This window comes from Sturnira hondurensis, unplaced genomic scaffold, assembly GCF_014824575.4.
Source record: "Sturnira hondurensis isolate 20B ecotype Veracruz unplaced genomic scaffold, ASM1482457v3 Scaffold0007406, whole genome shotgun sequence".
NCBI lineage: Eukaryota > Metazoa > Chordata > Mammalia > Chiroptera > Phyllostomidae > Sturnira > Sturnira hondurensis.
The window spans coordinates 5,155,499-5,174,579 of record NW_028080037.1 but is presented as its reverse complement, the minus strand read 5'-3'; the positions used below and the strand labels follow the sequence as shown (position 1 = coordinate 5,174,579).

Here is a 19,081-nt window from a genome sequence, read left to right as displayed (position 1 = left end):
AAAAAATTTTCTTCTCAAGCAATTGGCATTATTTCAACTTACTTTTTACTTGGTTTCCTGTCTCTTTCTAGTGTTCCTTTCTTACCTGCTTTTCTCCCTCATCCTCTTTCTGCTGTTCCTATTATTGCTCCTTATTCATATGTTGCTCTTTGATTTAGTATTAATACTACAACTCAACTATGTTTTTAGTTCTGTGGCTTCTCCTACTTTTTATTTCATTCTTCCTCATGATTCTTTCTACTGCTGTATCTCCATTGTAGTATTCTCAGTCTAAAGAACAGGAGTCAGTAAGCTTAAGGGCTGTGGGCCAAATCCACTCATCAGTAAACGATGTTTTATTGTAACACAGTTATGCCATTTCTTTATGCATCATCTGTGGCTGCTTTCATGCTACAGTGATGCAGTTGAGCAGTTGTGATAGAGAGTATATGGCTTACAAAGCCAAAAAGCATTTAATAGCTGGCGCTTTACAGAAAAAGTTTGCCTGTTCTAGTCCTGGATCATTTTCCTTACTGCATTTGGGCTGTTAGGTCTGATCAAAAATACATACCATACTGGTTTTGATGAAATAACACAGAATATACTTTGTGTCTAAACTCATGCTTTGATTGTAGTCTGATACTGTGTAATTTCATTTAATTCCTTATTTGTGACCATTCAAATTGGATTTAGCCTGAAGAATTACTTTGCTTACCAGATCCTTTGTCACAATAAGTGAAAAATCAGATATGATTATTGGGAATGCTCTCCCATCACCAACTGTCTGCCTTCTCCTCCACCTAGAAATTTGTCTTCCTCCTTGCCATCATTGTTCTTTCCTTTGGTTTTTAGTAGAGGGAACATCTCACTTATCTTTAATCTCACCTTCTCCACTCATGCCCTGGACTCTGTTCATTTTGCCATTTCTGGGTTCTTGCTCTTTTATATCACCTCTCTGTTTCTGAACTCTTAACCTCTTCTTTTCCACTTATTCCTTCCCTTTAGCCTGAAAACCTATTCACATCCCTCTCATCCTAAAAAGATACCTTTTTATCTTGAATTCTTCTAGTGGCTATACTGCCTTTCTTCCTTTCTTAACCAGACTTCTTAACTCTTATTTTCTACTGCACTTCTCATGCCATTATAATCTGCCTTTTATACTCACAACTTGGAAACTTCTGAGGCTACCAGTAACCTCTAATTGCTTGTTCTTTTGTACTCTTTCTCAGTCTTTGCTGCGTTTGACACTGCTGATTTACCTCCTTCACAATCTGCTCTTCTCATTTATCTTATTAATCATTTCTTTAATACTTTATTTTGGTGCTTTGTTGCCATCACACTGCCCTTAACGTGTTTGTGTTCCCAGTGTTTTTCTTTGCCCTCCACTTACCCCATATCAGCTGCTTGTGTACACACATAATTTCAGCTAGCACATATATCCCCCATAATGGCCATATCATTTATTGATAACCTGTATTATAATTAGATGTTTCACTGTTTATCATTATTATACTTGGAGCTCCTTGTATGTGTCTATTGTTTTTTTTTGTTTGGTTGGTTGGTTGGGGTTTTTTTTTTAATCCTTGGAGGCTAATACAGTGTTTTGGTACATAGTTAGTACAGGTGTAATGTGAATGTCTTTTGAATGAATGAAATTAGAGCCTTCATGTAAAGAGTGAGGAAGCTATAAGTGGTCTTACGTGAATAGCCCAGCAACAAATACTATGGAGCTGTAGAATGTGACCATTGCTGTGTTTGTCACTATGGACAGTACAGAGAAATTGAAGAATTAATCTATTTTGGGTCCCTTTGAGAACTTAGTGAAACTGTATACCTTCACCTTAGAAAGAACACACAGACTGCTACGTTTAATTCCATGGTATCACAGTTCCCTAGGGAGTTCATATACTCCATGTTAAGAAGCTCTGCTCTAGGCATTTTCCGAGTTGGGGGTACCAAGCCATGTGGAAAAAATCAAGAAAAATAGAATATTGAAATTGATGGCATAGTTTTCCAAATGGAGTCCTCAGACAAGTCGTAATTAGGCGTAGCTGGGATGTAGATATGTGGTTTAGAGAGCAGTGTGAAATAATATCATACAGATTATTTTAATCCAGCATTGCACTGTTATCTTCTCCTGTGGTTGCCCTGTAGGTCCGACAGGGCAAGGTCCTGTGAGTGATAGAGGGGTCTCCTCTGAAGGGCGGGGCGTTAGCAGTGCCATGGCAGCCATTCAGGAAGAGTCAGATCCTGGAGCAGGATATGGCCTGGCGTGGGAAACCTTGGGTTCTGAGGAATTTAAATGTGTTTCAGAATCATTTATTGTTGGTACTCTAGTACGGTGGGCAGGCCACAGCCTTGCAGCAGAGTAGGCACGTTCTTGGAGCTGGGGGTATAGTAGACTTTATAGGTGGGCAGGAAACGCTAAAGTTGGATGGACAGTCCAGCTTTAAAGCTGGTTGATCAGGATCAACAGCCTGCCCTTTGGGCAAGAGAGAGGAGAGGCCCTGTGGTAGGTAGGCAGCTGGGGTGGTGGATAGGCAAGTGGTCTAATGGCTAGGGGTTGTCCAGGTAGGTGGGCAGGAAAACCCTGTATGGAGGGTTGGCTTGGGCTTTGGGAGTCACTTTTCTAGTGAGCCAGCTCTGAGTAACTGTATTCTGATGTTCTTTTGTTAGAACTGTTTCAAAGTTTATTGCTTCAGCTTTGCTGTGGGCTAGTGGAAGAAGGCTATGTGTCCATACTGGGGGCAAGTAGACTAGCATTTACTGAGGTCACGGTGTAGGTAGCACAGAGATTATTGAGTTTTTTTTTTTGTTTTTTTAATGGTATGGTAGGATAGGTGAGGGAAAGCTAAATGGAGTAATTTGAGATACATAATAGGAAGTTGCTTATTAAAATCAGGTGACCATCTACTTAAAATTTTTGTTTAAACATTTTGATAGCATTATAGAATTTCTTTGCTCTATTTATTTGTATGCTAAGGTCAAAAATACATTTTTATTTATTAAAAATGCAAAGAAACTTGAATATAACATACAGTAGAATTTAATTTACACAAAATTAAAATATTTAGTACTAATAAGAGTAAGGTGGTCTGATTTAAGATATGTATGGAAACTAAAATTTCTGTTTTATTTGATAGCATTAATTAGCTAGACTTTATTATAAACATTCACAATAGGGCCCTGGCTGGTGTAGCTCAGTGGATTGAGCACGGGCCTGTGAACCACATGAGCGCAGTTTGATTCCAAGTCATGTATCCCAGGGTACATGCCTGGGTTGCAGGCCAGTTCCCAGCCAGGGACGCATGAGAGGCAACCATACATTGATATTTCTCTCCCTTTCTCCTTCCCTTTTCCTCTAAAGATAAATAAATAAAATCTTTTAAAAATTCACAATAGGAACAGAACTTAAAGTGTGTAAAAATAAACATCATATATATGTATAAGCTGATGATTTTAAAAACACTGCAGAAGTACCTAAAATATTTGGCTGAGTGGAGAAATGTTCCATACTTTGAATGGAAATATGTAACTGTGAAGTTGTCTGTTGTCCTCACATCTCTAAAGATAATATCTCTGTGTTGTAGAATTGGTGAAATGATTCTAAAGTTCTTTTCTACAGGAGTCACACAAGAGAACTTGCTCTACTATACAGTAAAATGTATTAGAATTAAAACGTGGTTATCACCTTGGCCTATGTGGCATGGTTGTGGATTCAGTTCCAGGTCAGGGCACATACTTGGGTTGCAGGTTCGATACCCTGTCGGGGCACATACAAGAGGCAATCAATTGCTATTTCTCTCTTCCATCCATGTTTCTGTTCCTTCCTCTCTCTCTAAAAGCAGTGAAGATTCCTTGGGTGAGGATAAAAAACAAACATAGTTACCATAGTGGTAAAGAATACAGAATCCAAAAAGATAATTTATATAGGTATTTTATTAATATATGATAAAGATAATACTTAAATATGGAGTAAAGGTGGATTATGCAGTTAATGGTGTTGGGACTTTGAAGGAATTAGATTCATACTTCACATCAGTCATCAACATGAAACTTAAATGGTTAGAGGGGAAAAGCATTAAAACTATTATTGAAATTCAAGAACAAATCTATGAATCGATATCATTTAGACGTGGGGAAAGACTATAAGCATACCATCAAAGCAAAAATTCATGAAATAAAATACTGAAATATTTGATTATAAAAAAGTTAAAGACGTGTAGAAGTACCATAAATTTTAGAAGACAGGCTGCAAACTGGGAAAAATAGAATAAAAGAATTTTTGCAAATGGCTAGTGAACATATAGAAAGATAGTTGGTCTGCCTCACTAGTAGTCACAGAAATGTAGTTTCAGAGCAGTGGGATGTGATTTTTTTTTTGCTCAGTGTGCTTGAATGGTAAGTGAGAAAGATTAATACTTACCTCGTGACAGTGAGGGATGCAGAAAATCACTTACACTCTATCTTGTCCGATCATCTCGCTGACTATTAGACGATCTGACAACGTGGCTAACGAGTCTAGGACGTTTTCAGGAGGGCGGTGCATTCTAGTGTTGTGTAATGCTACTATACCCAGTTGCTACTTGGTTTTAGATTTATTTTCTCTTGCTCTCAGAGTCTCACTGAAGTCTTATGAATAGCAAATATGTTAAAACTAGTAATGAAGCAGGGCAGTGAAAGAAGGTGGATAAATAATCTCCATTTTAATTTCTATTCTGTCTGACTAAATATAAAACTGATTACTTTTTTTTACCCAGATAGCACTGGCAAAGAGTTTTAAGTGAGCATGTGCATTTGAACAGTTGCTCTTGTAATTTATATTAGAACAGAACAGCCTGAATCTGTAGACTGTTTTATATATTTACCAAGGAAACAGAAAGGTATGCATATAGCTGTAAGAATTGGAATTCATTTATTTCATTTACTTTTTCTTCACCTATTTCTGAACACTTTGGCTATAGGGTTGAAAGTAAGTTTTTCAGAAAGACTACTGTGTTGGCTAATAGTACTGGCAGTTCAGTTCCTAAGTTTCATTTTTTGATTCCTGAATATTTCTGAATTTACTTTTTTTGCCTTAAATTTTCTGCAAAATTACTTCTTTGCTTTTTCTTTCTCATTCTTTAACTTTTGAATTGCTTTCCAAATGTTAAATTACTGATTACAGTTCCTTTTATGTCACTAGAAGGCTTAGAGAAACTAAGATGAAATATTTTATTTAAAAAATAATTGGCTTAACGTTTTAACTACAGAATCCAATTTGTACATCTCACAGGATTTTTTAGTAGGAAAAATAAGAACTATTGTTTTTTAGGTAGGAAATACTTTTCTCTCGGGGATATTTTTCTATTTTTATGTCATTTTATTATAGTACTATAAAATTACTCATAAAGGAAGAACATGAGGGTTTTTTTAAAAGATTTTATTTATTTATGTTTAGAGGAAAAGGGAAGGAGAGAGGGAGAGAAAAATTAATGTGTGGTTGCCTCTCGTGTGTCCCCTCCTGGGAACTGGCCTGCAACCCAGGCATGTGCCCTGACCAGGAATCGAACCTCGATCATGTGGTTCCCAGGCCTTCGCTCAATCCACTGAGCCACACCAGCCAGGGCTTTTTTTTTTTTTTTAAATTAATACAGTCTGAAGCAAGCTAGAGCTATTGGCTCTAGGTATTCAAACTTTGTATCACATAATGTAGCATCAAAAATATTTGGTCACTTGTGAAGCCTCTACCCTGTGCTCTTTCCGAATGGTGCATTTATTGAGACGTGTATTTTCTAGTCATATTCTAAGATGCTTCATCGGTCTCTGTAAGAAGGACAGAGACACAAATTGCAAACTAAATATTTTTAACGAGAACAGTACTTTTGGGTTTGCTTTTTCATATAAGTTGATTCTTTCCAGACTTTGATCAGAAGTGTACTTAAGTCAGATCTTAAAAGAAAACAAATGACTTGAGTGGTTTGGTTTGATTGTTTTTTAATTCCTAATTAATTTTTTTAAACAAAGCAGTTGGCATTTGGACTGCAACTAAAGACTTGACATACTGCCCTTTTCCTTGGAGCTACTTGTTGCTCGGGAAAGAACTTACTCAGGTGGTTTACTGTGTTTCTTAGAGCTCATTACTTCTACTTCCACATACTGTATGTGCCCCTTTGAAGCCGACAGCCTTTAGGGCTCTGCCTACTACCTCAGCTTTTCCAATAGCCTCTGCCTCAGTTGTCTTGCTTAAGGCTCTCTCTCATTTGTTTCTTGAGTGGCATATTTACTTTGAGTTACAGGGCTCAGGAATTTTTTATGGAGATCACAGTCCAACATAACTGCTGCTTAGAGAACAGAATAATGGCATTTTCCTGATAGTTGTGTACAGGTAGCTACCAGGAAGAGAAGACCTTTCCACAACTTTTTAAAAAAAATTCACAATAGTTTTTTTTAGTTTTATTTTTTAAATATATTTTATCGATTATGCCATCACAGTTGTCCTATTTCCCCCCTTCATTCCCCTCCACCCTGCACACCCCTCCCCCACCATCCCCCCCTTTAGTTTATGTCCATGTGTCACAAGTTCTTTAGATTCTGTATTTCCCATACTATTCTTGCCCTCCCCCCTGTCTATTTTTTACCCACCGCTTATGCTACTTATTCTCTGTACCTTTTCCCCCTCTTTCCTCCTCCCACTCCCCTGTTGCTAACCCTCCATGTGATCTCCATTTCTGTGGCTCCGCTCCTGATCTAGCTGTCCTCTTAAGTTTGCTTTTTTTTTAGGTGTGGTTGTTAATAACTGTGAGTTTGCTGTCTTTTTACTGTTCATGTTTTTTATCTTCTTTTTCTTAGATAAGTCCCTTTCACATTTCATATAATAAGGGCTTGGTGATGATGAACTCCTTGAACTTGACCTTATCTGAGAAGCACTTTATCTGCCCCTCCATTCTAAATGAAAGCTTTGTTGGATAAAGCAATCTTGGGTGTAGGTCTTTGGATTTCATGACTTGGAATACTTCTTTCCAGCCCCTTCTTGCCTGTAAGGTCTCTTTTGAGAAATCAGCTGACAGTCTGATGGGAGCTCCTTTGTAGGTGACTGTCCCCTTATCTCTTGCTGCTTCTAGGATTCTCTCCTTCATTTTAGTCTTGGCTAATGTCATTATGATGTGCCTTGGTGTGTTCCTTCTTGGGTCTAACTTCTTTGGGACTCTGAGCTTCCTGGACTTCCTGGAAGTCTGTTTCCTTTGCCAGACTGGGGAAGTTCTCCTTTTATACTTGTTCAAATAAGTTTTTCACTTGTTCCTCTTCGCCTTCTGGTACCCCTATAATTCGGATGTTGGGACGTTTAAAGGTGTCCTGGAGGTTCCTAAGCCTCTCCTCATTTTTTGAATTCTTGTTTCTTCGTCCTTTTCTGTTTGGTCATTTTTTTTCTTCCTTCTGGTCCACTCCCTTGATTTGAGTCCCAGTTTCCTTTCCATCACTATTGGTTTCCTGTGCATTTTCCTTCATTTCAATTAGTTTAGCCTTCATTTGTTCCTCTAATTTGTGACTAAAATCAACCAATTCTGTGAGCATCCTGATCACCAGTATTTTGAACTGTATACCTGAAAGGTTGGCTATTTCTTGGTCGCTTAGAATTATAGGCTCTGGGGTTTTGAGCTGTTCTTGAGTCATGTTTTGGTCTGTTCACACCTGTTATGTATGAGGGATGGAGCCTTAGGTGATTACTAGGGAGGGGCGCCCCAGTCTCTGGGCTGTGACACTGTATGGGGTGGAGGGGGTCAGAGAGGGGAAAAAATGGTGCTTTGCTCCGCTCTCTCTCAGATTTCTGTCCCCTCTGCGGCTTCCCAAAGCAAATTGGGCCCCTCTGGTGCTGGTTCCCGGGTGTATGGGCCTGTGTACTCTCCAGGACCCTGTGGGTCTCTCTGACGAACTCTCTGTGAGCCTGGGAGCCTCTCCCGGCCCCTCGACCCCAAAAGTCTTTCCAATTGGTGCTTTCAGGCTCTAATTCCCGTCTATCTCACTGTTCGCTCCTTTGCTTGGTTTATCTGCATGCGAATGTGTGGCCGCAGTCAGCCAGCCGCCCTGCACCCTCTCTGAGTCCACCCATTGCCACCGGTCTGTCAACCGCCACATCCTACGCTCCTGGGTCAGTCAGACCTAACTATCTTTCCTGCCCGACCAGACTCCACTGCTGACTCCGCCCCTCTTACCAGTCTGGCTGAATGGTTGCTTGTTGTTGGACTTGCCTACAGTTCAATTTTCTGTGTTTTGGCTGCATTTTTGTTACTAAAACTTCGTTGTCTTTAAACTTAGCTGTGCGAGTAGGCACAGTGTTTCCACCTACACCTCCATCTTGGCTGGAAGTCAACTTTTTAAGTGTATTTATATATAAGTACATATATTTAGATGTATGATTTTTTTTTACCTAATTTTTTGTATAGAGTGTGAGGTAGGGATCCAGTTTCATAGTTTTACATATTGATATCTAGTTGTTCAAAAACAACCTGTTGAAAAGACTTTTTCCACCATTAAATTGTCTTGTTACCTTTGTTAAAAATTGGTTGAATGTATAAACTAAGGATTTATTTTTGGGCTCACAATTCTGTTTCTTAGATCTGTTGTCTGTTTTTATGCCAGTATTACACTGTCTGGATTACTTTACCTGTGTAGTAAGATTTGAATTCAAGATGTGTTAGTCCTTAAAGTCCTGTGTTCTGTGTTCTTCTTCTCCAAGTTTGTTTTGGCTATTCTGGGTCCCTTGTATTTTTGTGTGAACTTTAGAGTCATCTTGCCAATTTGCGCAAAATGACAGGATTTCATTGAATCTGGATAAGTTTGGGGAGTACTACCATCTTAACAGTGTTAAATCTTCTAGTCCAAGAACATTGTATGCATGTCTTTTCATTTATATATATATATTTTTTTTAATAATTTTTTTAAAAATATTTTATTTATTTATCTTTAAAGGGGAAGGGAAGGAGAGAGGAAGAGAAACATCAATGTATGGTTGCTTCTTGTGCCTCCCCTGCTAGGAACTGGCCCCTGCCGGGAACTGGCCTGCAACCCAGGCATGTGCCCTGACCGGGAATCGAACCGCGGTTGTCTGGTTCACAGGCCCGCGCTCAATCCACTGAGCTACACTAGCCAGGGCTCATTTATATATTTTTAAATTTTGTTTTCAGATTGGAGCAGTATTGTTGTACAGTCTTTATGCCTGACTAATATAAGTGTTTTTTTTTTGACTCTTAGTGTGGTGGGCATCATAATCTTTGAGCCTCAGCGTGAGAATGCACCTGGAGCACATCTGCTCTGCCTTCTGCTGACTTACTGATTTTCCTCCCTACGCAGTGCCATCATGCAAGTCTGCTTCATAAGATTCCCTCTAGTTATAAGCAGACAATTTCATGATTATTATTTTGAGGGGTCATTTTTATTTATTTCTTTGTAGTTTCAAAGTTAACAATATTTTATGAAACAACTTTCGGAGATAAAAGCAAAAATCTTTCCTTATCATTTCTTTTCCTTTGAAGCAAATGATAAAGTAGAATGGTCATTTATTTTATGACTAGACATATAAAAATACCTATTATAGATTTTTAGAAGCAAGCTTAGCTAGATTTATTCTTTTAGCTCAACATAGTGCACTTCCAAAGAAGATTTGCTTCATTTTCAACCATTAATCAGTTGTTTATAGTGGAATAATTCAGATGCAAGGATTCTTTCAGTTTAAGTTTGGGAAGGAAGTTGTAGAGTTCTTCCTTTTTACCTTGTTCTGTAAACTTTTCCTTGGTAATATTACATTCACATTCTTGCCTTCCTCTTTGTTCCCATTGATAGTTTGTATCCAAGCATTACTGTAATTTCCTAACTAATTTTTGCTCCAAATTCCATCACTTGCAGTTAATCTTGGACATTATCACAAATAAATTCTTAAGCATTGTTTTTATTATACCATCTCAAAATCTGTAGTGTAATGTATTGCTTACAGAATAAGTTCAGATAAATACTTGGCGTTCAGAGCCCTTCCCAGTGGAACACCTAATTTTTCTTTCTTTTTTTTTTAATTTTTCAACCTATTCTGTATTATGGCCTATACCAATGGCTACCAAACTTTACTGCATTTTATTTTTAAAACAGAGTAGGTCTTTCTCTCTGCCCCAATGAAGTCTTATGCTGAATCCCAGCTACAACAAAGCAGTTGGTGGAGGAAAGGAATGGGAGGTACTCTATAACCTTACTCACTCAGCTATCCCTTGGTTTGCTTGAAGTCTCCTTAAGAAATCACAGGGTTCCTTGGAGCCCAGTGGGAGAATCATTTGTCTGCCTCATCCTGAACATTCAGCTTTATAAAGCAGTGTATGGTATCTTTTTGCCAGCGTATTTTGTCTCTGTCCACACATTGTAATGTTCTGGAGTATAGAAATCCTGTTTATAAAACTAGGGATGTAGCCCAGGCCTGTGAACCACACGATCGCAGTTCGATTCCCAGTCAGGGCACATGCCTGGGTTGCGGGCCAGTTCCCGGCAGGGGACATACCAGATGCAACCATACATTGATATTTCTCTCTCTCTCTCTCTCTTTTCCTTCCTTTCCCCTCTAAAGATAAATAAAATCTAGAAAAAATTAAAAAAAAAAAACAACTAGGGATGTGTTCCCTTCATGGTGTCTAGCATTAATTTCTTACAAATAGTAGGTACTCATTGTATATTTATTCTTTCAACTGATGTTTTTTAAATTTTATATACTTTTACACTTACTACCAAACCAGGGAATAACTAGTAGGTTGTTTTGTTGTTTTTGTTTCTTACAGAGACATATTGCCATAGATGATTAGAATTATAAATACCACTGATTTATGGGAAACTCAAAAAAACAGTCATTTCTAGCCAAATCTAAAAATACCTTTTCTACAGTATGACATATCCAGAATCTGTTTTTCTAACAGAATTTGCTTCTGGTAGGCATTTTAATATACTTTTGAAATATAAAAAACAAAATCCCAAGTGTTGACTTTGAAAATAACCCCCCATCCTGACCAGTGTGGCTTCGTTGGTTGGGTATCATACAGCCAAGCTAAAGGTTGCCAGTTCGATTCCTGGTCATGGCATGTGCCTAGGTTATGGCCTGGTCCCTGGTAGGGGTGTGTGAAAGGCAATACATTGATTTTTCTCTCCCTCTCATTCTTCCCTTCCTCTTTCTCTAAAAATAAATAAAATCTTTGAAAGGAAAAGGAAGAAAGAAGCCCCCAAGTAATTCTTACACAAGTGAGAGAAGTCAAGAGCATAGATAAGGGAGTTAAGTGTTACAGCTTGTATACAGGCTATTTGAAAGTCTTTTAAAGTAATTAATTTTTCTTAGCTGTTGTGTGTTAGAAATGTACACATACTTGAATTTGTATCTGTGTATCTTAGTGTTTTCATTAGTGAAGAATGGGAAGAAGTCAGCTTTCGCCCTGGCTGGTGTAGCTCAGTGGGTTGAGTGCAGGCTGTGAACCAGGGAGTCACTGGTTTGATTCCCAGTCAGAGCACATTCATTCCTAGATTGCAGACCAGGTCCCTAGCGGGGGGCACGCAAGAGGCAACCACACATTAATGTTTCTCTTCCTCTCTTTCTCCTATCCTTCTCTCTCTAAAAATAAATAAATAAAATCTTACAAAAACAAAAAGAAATCAGCTTTATTTCAGTTCAGTTTGAAATAGTACAATTAAAGGTCACCATACCTTAGAGAGATGAGGTCTGTCAGGGAGAAAGTCCAGCCATTATTAATACAACAAGGATGGTTTGTGCCACATCAGTGTAACCTGGCAGCCAAGGAGAGTGGACTGGAATGTACATGTGTGAATAATGATGACTTCACTATACTAGTCAGTGGGGGCAGTAGATGCCATTGAGTGAGCATGCGTACTGTGTGGCCGTTGCACTAAAAATGACTGGGCAGTAGAACAACGAATCTGCATCAGATTTTGCGTTCAGCTGGAACATTCCTCGTGGAAACCATTCAGATGATTGAGGAGGCCGAGGCTGTGGGCAGCTGATGATTGGCAGCTTCATCACAACTGCTTCATCACAACAACACACCTGCTAAATGTACATCAAATCTTATGCAGAATTTTTAGGTGCGATATTAAATCACCCAGGTGATAAGCCCCCCTACAGCCTAGATGTGGTGCCCTGTGACTTCTGCCTTTTCTCCAAAGTAAAATCACCTTTGAAAAGAAAGAGATTTCAGACTGTCAGTGAGATTCAGTAAAGTACAATGGGGCAGCTGATGGTGACTGGGAGAACTGTGTGAGGTGTCAAGGGGACTATTTTGAAGGGGACTGAGGCATCATTGTCCTATGTACAATGTTTTTTGTATCTTCAATAGATGTTTCTTTTTCATATTATGTGGCTGGATGCCCTCTGGAGAGACCTGGTACATTTATTTTTGTGCTAACTAGGGTAAAACAGCCCCTTTTCTACTTAAAGGTCACAAAGCTAATTTTCCTTTCATGTGCTCTGGAGGCAAAGATATGATTAGGTAGGTAGGTCTCTGTTTGGGAAAATGACATCTTTTTCTATTAAGTAAGAAATTACTTTAAAATTTTGTATATAATGTGAGAAGTTAGGCAGTTGGCCTTTTCTTAATTTTGTTGTATTAGGGCAGTCCTGTCTTAGGTTGTTGTGTCTTATTGTCCATGTTGTGAAGTCACACGACTGCTCACTGGTGTGTTCTCCTTCATGGTAACGTCTCCATCTACTGGGAAGTCACGGTTTTGCCACTACTGGCTTTTGCTTTTTTTCAGAATTTTACCTGCTGGGACAGGAAGAGATTATAAGCAGGGAAGGCTCTGTTGGCTTTTGGCGGGGTACATGTGCTGCAGAGACAGGCCCTGGTTTCCTGTCCCACTCCCACCAAGTGCGAATGCGGGCTGACCTGTGTTACGTTTCTGTTACTTTGTACTAGCACTCCCTGATTTAGTCTCTCCAAAGAAATCTTTTTTTGAAGGGAAAACTTTAGGGACTGACTTTTATGGATCCAGCCTCAAAAACTTGAATTTTATTGTTATATAGCATAATCTCCATGATATATCAAACCACTTCTAACATTTTAAGTGTGAAATAGTTCTGTTTGATAGGCACAGAATTACAATTGGAAAATAGTTGTGGTCGTTCAAAATGAGCAGGATCCACGCCTCCATTTTTAAATAGGCAAGTGCTTGTTTGGTATACTTTGTAATGTAGTTGTAACTTTTTGGTATTTACAACAGAGATTTTCGAGTTTCCTCTAGTTTTGTGGCTAGGACCCTAATACTTTCAAATGTTAGTATGCGAATGTTATAAAAATGTGTTTTCAAGTTGGTTATTTAGAACAGAACACAATTCCTGCAGAAACAGCCTTCTGAGCTCTGTTACTTCCTGTCTTTTCATCTCTATCCCATCTCAGCTGCCTGGTTTCATGACTTTTGTCATCACTTGTAACTGCTTCTCTTCTAGAGTGCCCTTCAAGAGCCACTCTGAGGACAGCTGACTTTACCTTTACTTTTCTACTCCCTTTCTTGGCTCCTCACAGGGCTCTCAGACCCTTCCCGGGCCTTCCATTTGTTTAAATGAAGAAATTGGGTGGTTTATTCTACCTTCCTCTGGCTCTCCATTTTTAAAAATATTTTATTTATCTGTAGAGGGGAAGGGAAGGAGAGAGGGAGAGAAATATCAATGTATGGTTGCCTCTTGTACGTCCCCTGCTGGGAACTGGCCTGCGACCCAGGCATGTGCCCTGACTGGGAATCTTACCATGATCCTTTGGTTTGCAGGCCTGCGCTCAATCCACTGAGCTACATCAGTCAGGGCTGGCTTTCCATTTTTGAACTCCTCTGTGTCTGCTTCTCTCTGCCTACTCCTATAAATAAAGATGGTGTGCTGGGTGTGGCTGAGGAAAATGCCATTGTGGTGCTGGTTAGGAATATAGTTTTCTGGCTCATGTGGAGCTTCAGGAGAGCTCAGCCGACTTTTTTTTTTTTTAACCTGTTTCTGCAAGCTTAATGACCACTTCCTTTTGTGTACTCCACCTACTTCGTCTCCTTTATCCATCCATGGTGGAATGCTCTTTCCTCCTACTTTTAGATCATGTAGGCAGAGTCCTTAACCTGGATCCATGCATTCCCAAATGGTTCGTGAAGTGGATTCAGCGCATCAGTGAACTTGGATGGGGGAAAAGACTAAATTTTTATTTTTATTAACCTTTAATTCAAATTTAGCATTTTTCTCCATTATTAATATGGGCAGCAAATGTAGTGTTTGCAGTGTCTGTACCTCTAGCACCTATAGAATTCAGTTAATTTTATTTCACTTGCATAGATACAGATATCTCAAAATAATATGTATGCTCGTTGCCTCTTTAAAATTGCAGTATTTATTAGATTTGCTGTTAGATCTTACTGTTTACTGGACTAATAAAGAAGCACTTATTACTATGCCACAAATTTGGTTTTTTAGATTTTGATAACTGTGTTTCATATAATTGATTTCCTGTGTATTTTATGCAATTAAATCCATCAGCTCCCCCAAAATGCTGGTGGGGTACATGAATCAAAGAAAAAAGGTTTAAGAGTCCCTAATCTAGAGGCTGCCTGTGCACCACCCCCTTGCTCTCCGCAGTCCTCTCTTACCTTTTTTCCCCTCCTGCCTGGGGGCATTGCCTCCACTTGTCGCCTGGGTTGGTTTGTTTCTACTCACGCATCCTGGGCCCTCTCTGTGTTCATTATCCCCACCTTTTCTTCATGCTGTTCTTTAATACTGTGTTCTTTAATATTATCTATATAATAAAATTCATGGTTGAGTATACACTTATGGTGTGAAAATTCATAAAAGCGGATGAATATAAAATACAAAGGTAATCTTATCTGTGGGCTTGTGTACATTTGGAGAAATTTTATTTTTAGTGCTACTCTAGTCTGTGTTACAGCCACTTTTCCCTACTTAATTCTTGCTTTTTTTTTTTTAATTACTGATTTTAGAGAGAGAGGAGGGTAGGGGAGAGACAGAGACATCAATTTGTTGTTCCACCCACTTATGTATTCATTGGTTGATTCTTGTGTGTGCCTTGATTAGGGATTGAACCCACAACCTCCGGGCACTGGGAGGACGTGCTAACGCACTGAGCTACCTGGCCAGGGCTTGCTTGTGTGTTTGAAGTCCTGATCAGCGGTTGCTTTTAAAGCTATAGCCTTTTGTTCCTCAGAACTATGTTCTTACACTTTTCACATTGGATCCTAAAAGATGTGCTTCACATCTGTATATACTCTTCTGTACCTAGGAACTCCTGCAGGAAAAGCCAGTAATTGTATCTTAGTCACATTTGAGTCCCTAGCTCATCCAAACCCAATGATACCCAATAAATGCTAATCAGTCGCCACATTGGCACCCACTGTAACAGAGATTCTATTGTGTATGGATTGGTCCTTATGTAACTGACTCATGGTACATGATGAGAAAATACTTTTTTCCCCCCAGAGATTTTATTTATTTATTTATTTATCTTTAGAGGGGAAAGGAGAGAGGAGAGAAACATCAATGTATGGTTGCCTTTGGTGAGTCCCCTGCTGGGAGTTGGCCTGCAGGGAACTGGCCTGCAACCCAGCCAGGCATGTGCCCTGACTGGGAACTGGAAAAAAAAGTCATAGTATTAATAATTGGTCAAAACAGAACAAAACTATTGAAATGACATTTTTTATTTATCTAAAATTTCAGTGTTTGAGAAAAGCAGATTTAATTGAGAGAGGAAATGGTTTGAGAATTTTGGTGAAGACTTTTCTGGAAGTATATTTGAGGGTTTCTGATGTTAAGTCCAATAATGATTTTTAAGCTTCAGATGGTGTTATGTAATTTTTTAGTTTTAATTTATATTTATTTTATAGCACATTACTAGCAATTAATCTAATTTCACCATTATTTTGGCTTTTTAAAATATTCTCAGAAAATTCTGCTTATTTCAGGGTCATAATTGACTGAGAAGTAAAAGAGGGGAACTTGGGGAGGAGAGCACCTGTCCTGTTTCCTGAGTTTGGGGCTGAGGGATAATCATGGGGTGGGGCATGAATTGATTAAGACATTTCTTTCTGATCACCACCAGGTGGCTCCATTGGCCCAGAATGACTGGGTTTCTGCCCAGAATCAGAAGTTCAGGAAGAAGGGAGGCTTTGAGAGCCCGTGTGCTGTGTGGGGGTAGATAGAATAGGGGGACTTGGGGAGGGAGTCCGATAATCTTGTACCTTTTTTTCCTTCTAGTTTAGAGATTTTTGTAAATTGAATGTTTATAAAGCAGGGAATGAAGCACGTGATGAAGTTATATCTATTATTTCATCTGATAATTTTTATTGTTTTTCTTTTTTTCTTTCTGTACCTGTAGTTCCTTCAGAAACAGGTAACATTTTTCTAACAGTCACTTTGTATTCTTGCATCTTGCCTTTATAATGCTTTTGTTTCTTACCATAGAGGATAATGGAAAGTTAATACACTCTGATATATGGCATTGGGAAATCAACATGCAAATTCCCACAATTGCAGTTAGGTTACACCCAGTTGATTTTCTGAACTTCGCAGAAATTCTGGCTACAACATTGCACTATGTAATACCAACCGTGTTTTTCAAAAACCTAAACGTGGCTGTTAATAAAACAGCATTTTAAAAATTTACAGTAGTGGATAATTGTAACAGTGAGAATAGAATAAGCAGGCCTTGCTTCCTTCTAGCTAATGACACAGTGCTGATCTGAAATACAGTATTTATGAGCAGGGTGTTCCCCAGCATCCTGATACTGTCGCCTAATTTTGTGCTGACTTTGTTTCTGCACATCGTTCCCTAAACTCTTTATTCATCATCAACAAGAGACTTTTCTTTGGGGGAAATTTTAAAAGGAATGTCATTCCTTATTAAGAGAACACTTTTGCATTTTCCCTTCCCCCATTTCTGTCTTGAAAGAAGACCATAATGCTAAACGTGTAAATAGTCTATGTGTTCCTTTTATAAGTTTGATATTGTAAATGGAAGATTTAAGATAAAAATTTAGTATTGAAATAAGTAAGTTACTGAATAAATGGCCTCTTACTACAACCTAAACTGTGATCAGCAGAATAAAACTTAGTTCAGTGAGGCTTGTTTTTTCACCTTGGCTCCCACTGAGGGAGCCTCTATGTTTTGTTTAGAATAATATCAATAATAAAAGTTATTTAGGCTATTTTTGTATATTTCAGTCTCTCAATTTTATGTCAGAATCGGCTGTTTCTAGTCTTTCCTGACCACTTTGCCATACATAGACATACATACCTGCAGTGAGAAAAAGTCCATTTATGTAGCTCTCTGAAAAAAATCTGTTGCTGCTTTAAGCTTTAGTTTTGTGAATAAAAACTGCTATTTTTAATGCTGGATTTCCACCTAAATATATGCTTTATTCACATAAATAGATGCTTTTCAAAAATTAGTGTGATTAAAACATTAACAGGATGTTAACTATAAATTAATAATCCTGTTGCTTTTTGCAGAAAATAACATGACTGGTTTGGAATTTTCCTGTAGCCTAATTGTCTGTTCTAGTGTTGTAAAAATTAGAATAGGGAATTTTAGCTTCCTAATGTAAGTTACTATTTGATGTTTCCTTGGAGCATTTCACATTCTTAAAAATACACATGGCAAAATTAATTTTTACCAAGAATTTGTATAACTTTAAGATGATACAGAGTAGGGCTTGGCGCAGGCAAGTGTCTTGTAAAGCCAAGTTCTTAGGACCGTCAGAGGCTTTCATCTGAAGGTGGCATCATGACGGCGTCAGCCCGTCTCAACTGCTTAGAAAGCTGCTCCAAATGCAGTCGTCCTCCGTGACGGCTGCACCCCACTCCAGCTGAGGCGTGCTGCTCTGGGGACTGTCCTCTGTGCCCTCTCGTTTGGTACAGTTGCTAGCAGTAGGGGTGTGCTGCTGGTAGAGCAGGCGTCTAAGCCCAGTGGTACAACTATGCTTTTATTCCCTGGTGTGTGTGCACACCTGTGCACACCATGTACCCCTAGTTTAGGGTAAGAGGAGGAAAGGGCTGGTTAGATTTGAGGTGCCACCCCTAAAATCCCTGGCTTGAATTTCTTCTTTTGGCATCACTTAGCCCACTAAGGAGCAGGTGATAGTCACAGAAGCAGTGCCACATCAGAAACCCCTCCGGAAATGGCTCTTTTGAAGAAGACACAGGTGTCAATTGTTCCCTGCCTTCTCCTCCTTGGTGGCAGACTGCAGTCAGGGTGGGGGCACAGCCAGCGGCTGGGAGCCAGTCCTCGATAGCAGAGCCAGATGAGCAGAAGTGTCAGTGCCTAGCCCTGTGCTAGACAAGACCCTGTGGAACCAGTCATTGAAGTGCAAGCGTTTATCTCCAGACCATTCTCTAATGCTAACATTGCCCAAGTGGACCTTGATTAGCTGGATCCTAACCCCCCAACTAGAGGAAATTTTTCTTTGCAGGATAGCTATAGCTATAGATAATGCCTATCAGTTGAACATAGTGATGCTCCATGGTTTTCACAAGCTAGTTGTAGTTGTCCTCAGTAACGATAAGAGAGAAGAGGGCACAAGTGAGAAAGAGTTGATAGGCCTGCTGCCTGTAACTTTTGGGGACACCAACACTGCAGGGCCTGCATTTTGTAACAGGGTGGCTATAGGGAGGAATGGTGTCTGTCATTTAGAACAGCTTCAGTTACTGATGGCAAGAGTATGGTAGGGTACTAATCCTTGCATATAGATGTATGTTCAGAAAGTTAAAAATCCTTGGGTCTGGCTGCAGGAGCTCTGAGGGTATCTCTTAAGTATTGGGTTCATTAAACAAGAGGTCTTGTTTTAGGTGAATGTATAGAAATTTTCCAGATAACTTCTAAAACACAGAGTAACTCGTTTTGATATAACTTAATGACTTGTGAATACATAAGAAACATTTTATGTGGCTTAAAATTATATGAGAATGTATACCCTCATTAATAATTATCTATGATGCCAGTTAAGTTTTTTGAAAGCTATAGTATTAGGAGCATTAAACATCTGAAAGCATATTGTTAATGAGTATTATTTTTTTCTGTATTAGAAATTCCCTTTTCATAATTATTTATAA

General features: G+C 38.9%; 1 protein-coding gene across 8 annotated transcripts in view; it reads left to right on the top strand.

Annotated features, from left to right (window-relative positions):
• Nucleotides 1–19,081, top strand: part of ATXN2 (ataxin 2) — a 100,914-nt gene that overhangs the window by 35,746 nt on the left and 46,087 nt on the right. For 5 of the 8 annotated variants that reach the window (XM_037052103.1, XM_037052102.1, XM_037052096.1 and 2 more), the window contains exon 6: nucleotides 16,350–16,364. The exons of the other annotated variants lie outside the window; for them this stretch is intronic. In XM_037052103.1, the coding sequence (XP_036907998.1) occupies nucleotides 16,350–16,364 (15 nt within the window). The remainder of the gene's footprint in view (nucleotides 1–16,349; nucleotides 16,365–19,081) is intronic. 8 annotated transcript variants of the gene reach the window in all.